The 7,281-nt window shown below is 37.4% G+C and overlaps 1 protein-coding gene across 1 annotated transcript; it reads right to left on the reverse strand.

Moving 5' to 3' along the window:
- Positions 1-2,934: 2,934 nt before the first annotated feature.
- Positions 2,935-5,031, reverse strand: LOC142605708 (cytochrome c-type biogenesis protein CcmE homolog, mitochondrial). The gene has a single exon (XM_075777143.1). It carries the CDS (start codon positions 4,967-4,969, stop codon positions 4,205-4,207), a length of 765 nt encoding a protein of 254 aa, XP_075633258.1. The 5' UTR covers positions 4,970-5,031; the 3' UTR covers positions 2,935-4,204.
- Between the last annotated feature and the right edge of the window lie 2,250 nt (positions 5,032-7,281).

Consider the following 7,281-nt stretch of genomic DNA (forward strand, 5'->3'; position numbering starts at 1 on the left):
ATGTTGATGCATTTAAACTTTAAAGGTTGAGGAACATAACTGAGAATTGTATCGAAAAATTAGAAGCCCCAATTCGTCAAACAAGTAGATGCTTTGTTCTCTTCAAACTACTTTGCTACAGATGACTTATTTGAGAAGTATTTTCATTTTAACCAAGATCAATTTTGAAAATTTGGACTATTATTTCTTACTGGTCTCCCAGTTCGGTTTTCCAAATACTGATTCACTGTCTGCAACTAAACAATACATTGCATAAAGGACAAAGGATTTGTAGGTGCTTCCCATTAGAACTGGGTTCATAAGTTTTTGTCCACATTTCTTTTCAGCATTGACTTGACTGCTCTAGACGAGGAAAAGAGAATGGTGGGCGGGCTAGGTTCCCTTAAGCTCGTTTAATTTCTTCTTCTTCTTCTTCTTTTTTTTTTTTTTTTTTTTTTTTTTTGTAATTAACGTTTTTCAGTTTTTTTAAATTAAGAAATTAAAATAATAAAAAAATCATCCAAAACAACATCATTTTGGTTAGTAAACGGAAGCACTTAACAGAAGACTAACAGATGACAGAATTGACTATACTTGAAACTTAGAGAACTGAAATAACAAAACTGAAATTTAGAGGGCTGAAATGATAAAATGTGAAATATAAAGGGCCAGTTTTGCATTTTAGCCTAAAAACTATTATACATAATAAATTTCAATAACATCTTTGTCACATTAATAATTAATGAATAACTATCATATTATTGTTTTAAACACCAGTCATACCCATCAATATAGAAGAAAAAATAATTCTGAGATGATACTCCAACCAACAACAACAAATCCTTAGTCCCAAATAACATATTATTCAAACACATTCTAATCTGCTACAAAACTCAAAACAGATAAGGCCATGTGAGAGACAAAATTTTCATAACCTTTTTAACTGGTTAATTACAAGGTGTAAAAAATAGTATCAATTTTTTTTTTTATCACTAATTCATTGAAACAGAAAATGGAGTAGGACTTAGGGGTACCGAATAGAAACAAGGTACTAACCAAAACGGCGTGAGCTTATTTGCTGAAAGTATAGTAGAAAAGAAGGGAGCAAAGTTTATTTGGGGTGGGCTTAACCAATATAATCCAAAAGGCTGGTTTTTTTTTTTTGGGGGACTTTTCAAACACACTAAAAACTTTTTGGCATACCTGTTTAGTGATTTCCCACATCAAAATAGGTCTTTTTCCCCTCATTTTTTTATAGCAATTTCAGCAAATAAGCAAATCTCAGGGACTGGTGAGGATTTCTCACCAAATTTACAAACAACATCATCACCTGCAATGAATCATTCCTGTATCATTAACAAATATCTACAGTGCATCCTTCAGCAATGCAAATGGTTGGAACTACAATGATGCAACATTAGACATACATCTAGGAGATTGACAATTAACATTCTCCACAACGCAATTGAAAAATAAGTTGTATTTCAAAAGATTTTGACCTAGCTTGATCTCAGTTGTATACCAGTAAAACCTAGATGAAGAATTGATTGACTGAGATTATACTCCCAATTCATATCTCTAATGAAATGGGTGCAGCATCAGCTCCTCATGCCACCAGTGCTTAGAGGTAGATGCATATAATTTCAGCACATTGTCAATGAAGAAAACAGTAAAGGCCAATAAACCAACAATATTTTCATATGAAATAAAATTATCAATACCTTTGCCATGACAAAGAAAAAATGGGCAAGGATGCAGCAAGCCTTGCAGCTTCACCCACCCCGGCAGAACAAGGAAGCCAACCTCTTAGACCAACAACTGTACTAGGACAATGTTGGGTCAATGGAATACCAACTGTGATGGTTGACAATAAGACTTGGACATGCATCAGCTCTTCAATGATTGTCATAAAGGAAGACAGTCACACCAAAGTAAAATAGTCACCTAACAGTGCCTTTTTTCAGCTAGAATCTGAGGCATTTCAAGAGTTGGACATGCGTCTGTTTAAGCTTCAGCGAACTGAAAGCTTTTGTATGCAGCGAGGACTGTTAAGAAGTATAGAAACATGTTTGATCGTTTTCCTCCTGTCTTCTCCCTACTAGCCATGCAACCAATAAAAGAAGTACACTACTCTTTTTTTGATAAGTAAAATGAGTACACTACTCTAAATCATGGAACACATATCAAGGACTTGAAAATAGTAGCGACACCAAAAAAAACTGAATATGGTGTTGTGTTAGAAAAGAATGCTCCCAACAGTGTGCAATGGCCACAAGGGTACAACATAGATGTCCTCATAAGATTAGATTCTTCTTGAATACTTATGGACCCACATGGCACCAATTCTCTTATCAGTTCCGTCATACCTAGCAAAATTGCTTGCCAACCTCCACATTTTGCAAGATCTTGCTTTGCCAAGCTTATATGTAACTTCATTTTCTTGGCACTCCTTGTGTCAAAAAACATGATCCATGATGGACTCTCACATTCGTGTTGTGTTCTTGTTACTCAAACCATATAACAAACAACATTTACTAATACTATACAAACACTTATCTGCACTAAACCATAAAAAATGCAGATATAACACCTTAATGCAATCAGAACACCCCACTATTAACTCGCTGGACTTTGCACACTTTGTGTTAAATCTTCATGCAACTCTACTGCCCTTCTAAAAATTGCAAGTCAGAAACATATGACTTGCAGTAAATTCCCTGCCTGCTTTCTGAAAACAAATAAAATTGATTTGTTTTTCAATAAAATGAGAGATATCTTGCTATTAAAGGAAATAGCACACTGTACACACTCTCAATCATAAAATGGATGCAAATACATAAGAGCACCTCCAACAGATAAGCTAAAATTTCACCCAAATTTTGGCTTAAAAGCTCTGCTTTTTTATTCCACCTCTTCAAATACGGCCCCAACAAACTCCATTCTTTTTCTAATCCATTTTTACATATTCTTCTTTTTTTCAATGCATGCTTGGCCAAGCCAACACCCAACACTACCACAGCCACCATGAAGCACCTTAGGCCACCACACATGAGCTCAAAGACTACCCAAACCACTGGTCATCAATACCTCAACCCAATTACAATAACAAATAAACAACTTTGTGCATAATCCATACCACCAGCAAAACCAAATCCCAATGGCCAAACCACAAGCAACCACCCATACAAATTAAGTCCCCTTGGCTGAATCTCCTTTTGCAATCACCCACCCTAATCACTCTGAAAATCCACCAACTCTAATCGTCTTCCTCATTAGGGTTTTCACAAAAATCTGCATGCTTACATAAAGCCTCAGCGCTAGGCGGAGGGTAGACTCCTGAATGTTGTAATCTACAAGGGTACAGCTGTCCTCCGAATTCCTTTCTTGTCCTGGATCTTCGCCTTGATGTTATCAATCTTATGAGTCATTATAGAAACAGTTTGCTCCTTTACTAGTCTAAAAGCATAGGGCAATGATTTCGCCACAGCACATACAAAAGATCATAACACTAGAGAACATTAATGAGGTTTCTCAAGGCAAATAATAAAATGCTAGCATACATGTTTCTAGAGGTAGATAGACATATTAACCATCCACAACTTCGGGATTATTGCAACATTTTAACCATCCACCACAAATGAAGCCATATTAGAAGGAGCATAGCAAAGTATTAAAGAAATTTAAACAAACAAAAATGGGAATTACTAGCATAAAATGCAAGAAGATGACTTGAATCCAACAATGAATATCCTAATAATAGCTGCACATGGGATCAAAACAATGTCTCACAGGGATCTAAACATAGAAATTGCAATAAAGCAAACCAATTTAAGAATTAAAACAAAGAATTATATCAGATAGATCTTAAATTGACAAGAATAATTAACACTTGGATTAATCAAGTCACTGTGGACAGAATTCTTATTTCCTAATTGAATTTATTCATTAGTCAATCAAAGTGCTAAAACCATATCACCACCAATGAATGTGGTATTACAACAACAAAATTGAAGTCTTCAAAAGCCTCAATTGATCAAAACCCTGTCTTTTTCTCTCTCTCAACATAAATCAAGTACCCCTTCACCTAAAAATCAACCAAATACAACCTCCACCTAATGAAATAACCAAAACCCATTACCCCATTTCAACTATACTCTAAATATCCAACACAAAAAATATCAAACACCCATAAAAAAATATCAAATTTTGAACCATACCCATTTCTCTACGACCCTTTAGCTTCCACCTGAGCAGCCACCACAACTTCCTCCCCTCTCTCCAACTTCTTCTTATTCTTCTCGATCTGCGCCGCCACTTCCTGAGGCATATACTTCTCATCATGCTTAGCCAAAACCTCAGTGGCCGAGAAATAACACTCCCCACTCCTCGCCTTCTTGGCCACACTCCTAACCGAAACGACCTCGTTCTTAATCTCATCGGTAAACGGCTTCACAAACCCTTCAACGACAACAGAGTGACCCTCGCGAAACAAGTCCGGCAAAGAGCCTCTGTACTTGACGAGGATGTCGGTGACGAGGTCGGTGATGACGAATTCCATGTCGGGTGACGAAGGTGGGTGAGCCACCGAGCCTTCGAGGACCAAGCCACCGAGTCGGAACTTGGATTTCGAGGGGTTCGAGGTGTACTTTTCGAGAGCATCGGTTGGGGTAACGTAGAAGACGAGCTGGTCTTGGAAGCCGTTGAGGACTATTACGATGAAACCGGCGATGCAGCTGAAGGTGAGAGCGTAGGTCCAGAGGCGGCGAGTTTGGAGCTGACGGGCTCGAGCTCCGATGTCGATGGTTTTGGGCTTCGTGGGGTGGCGGCGGGAGGTGGAGAGGAAGCGGAGGAGATTTGGGGTGAGGGGAATGGACGGTGGTGGGGATGTTGGGAATTTGATTGGAGAGAGGAGGAGAGGGGTGGCGCTGCGGAGGAGGTGGTGGTGGCGGAGATGAGATCGGAGGCGGAGAGAGAGACGTGTGGTGGCCATTGTGTTTTTGGGGTTTAGAGGTTTTGAGGGGTTTTTGGAGTTTTTGGGAATTTGGGAAATACTTGTGGAACAAGCAATTGACCTCGCTTTTGATCGAGAGAGGGAGAGAGACTTGTCAAGTCAGCTTCGTCCACCGGTGGATAGTTGTCATTTGAGAAAAAACGTTTATTTTGTGAGATTTGTCATTTATGTGTCCTGGTTTAATTTATTTTTGAATTATCAATGCGTATAAAATTAGCTTTAAATATAAATATATATATATATATATAATTTGAGATAAAAAAGAAGAAGAAGCAATAATTAGTTTGTGAATGAGTTTAGTTTTTGAAGTTTAAAGCGATCATTTTTTGTTGCTTATATAATGTAGACAACAAGAATATGATAATCTTTAACGAGTTGTACATCATGAGGCAAGTGTGGGAATCAGAACCTATGAACTATATGCACAATAATTAATGGCCTAAAAGTGAGATTATCGCTCACAAATAAAGTAAACCTCCTAATTTTGTCCATGGTGGCCACATCAATGCCTATTTAGATTGCAACCAAGGTAAGGGCTAGAAATAATGTACGTCATTGTCAAACCTATAAATTCATGGTTTACTATGACAAGGTTTGAGAAATCCATATAATGAAAAGATAATTCTTGTAATAAGGTCACTAATATAAGCATTAAAGAACTTTAGGCTGTTACTGCAACAATGATGTTAAGTTTTCCTTTCTTGTGCCTTATTGGTGCTTTATCATCCAGTTTTTTGTTGCCAAGTTATCCACATGATATATGATTTGTCATCAATTGGCACCATTTTTGTGCGAACGTGATAAGCCACCATCACTTCTATATGCAAAAGGTTACATGATTTAGACCCGATTAAATATTTACAAAGAGTTTCAAACAAGATAATATATCGAAACTTGCCGGGTCTTTACTACCTAAGTATGGCTCAACAAGTTCATGTCAAACTCCTATCTACAATGTGAGAGAGATGGTATACCCACCATGTATCTATTGAATGTCAAGCATTTGGAAGGCAAATCACTATAATCCTACTTACTACGGTAGGATTCAACAAGAAAGTCTTACAAGTTACAAATTATTGATAAAAACGAAAAGTTCATGCTATGAGATGGGATTAGAGGCGGAGAGAGAGACGTGTGGTGGCCATTGTTTTGGGTTTAGAGTTTGTGGGAGGCAGGGGTTGGAGTTTTTGAGAATTTGGGAAATAATTGTGGGACAAGTAATTGACTTCACTTGAGATCGAGAGAGGGAGAGAGACTTGTCAAGTCAGCTTCATCCTTCGGTGGAGAGTTATCATTCGAGAAAAAACGTGTATTTTGTAAGATTTATGACTTTTATGTGTCATGGTTTGACTTATTTTTGAATTATCAATTGAGTGTGTATAAACTTAGCTTTTAATATATATGATGATGCAAAGAAAATCAGTAGGCTGGATGCTTCGGACTTGAAAGGACCACTTGCTCTCTCAATGGCTTGAAAAAGAAAGAAAAACGATCAAAGGTAACCGGGGTTGCCGGCCAAGAACCCTCCGATGGCGAAGTTAGTTTTTCTCTCTATATTTTTGGAGTTCCAACTTTTTGGGAGCAGTAAAAAACGTACCTTTGCTCTGTCTAAATGAGCGTTTATATAGTGTTCTAATAGACGGTTATCGCAATTATAACCTCCCCTGGATTCAAAGAGGTGTAAAGATAACTTTCATAACCATTTAAGAGTTATATACTTCTTACACAACGGTTACCGGAAGTTACGCATGAAATAAGGAGTTGTCACATTCCACTCGGAAATTTTCCCAAGTATGATATCCTCGTCCTAGTATCTCCTTGTCAAGTGTACTTAGCTTAGAAATAGGGGTCGTTCCATCTATGGACAAATTTCTTTTAGGACGAGCTTGTCGACACTCTGGACAAGCGTCTCATTCCCTGGTCATGCGGACCTCGTCCAAGGTTCTTCCTCTTTGGACGAGATGGTTATAGGTAAGGTTTTTCAGGGGTTCTTACAATACTAGCTGGGTCACGGACGACCTCTATGGACGACTTCAAGATAGGCTCTATCGTACCCCATCAATATATATATATATATATATATATATATATATATATATATATATATATATATAAAGATAAAAAGAAAAGCAATAACTAGTTCGAGAGTTTGAGAATGAATTTAACTTTTAAAGTTTAAAGTAATTACTTTTAGTTGGTTATATAATGTGGACACCATGAATATGACAAGGGGCCGCCCAACAAACTTTGAAGCCTGAGGCAATATATTTAAATGTGGCATTTTCGTTATT

This window comes from Castanea sativa, chromosome 8 (assembly GCF_040712315.1).
Source record: "Castanea sativa cultivar Marrone di Chiusa Pesio chromosome 8, ASM4071231v1".
NCBI lineage: Eukaryota > Viridiplantae > Streptophyta > Magnoliopsida > Fagales > Fagaceae > Castanea > Castanea sativa.

What these genes read in the sequence shown, in the direction of transcription:
- LOC142605708 (XM_075777143.1), bottom strand. Translation starts at nt 4,969, where the DNA reads ATGGCCACCACACGTCTCTCTCTCCGCCTCCGATCTCATCTCCGCCAC.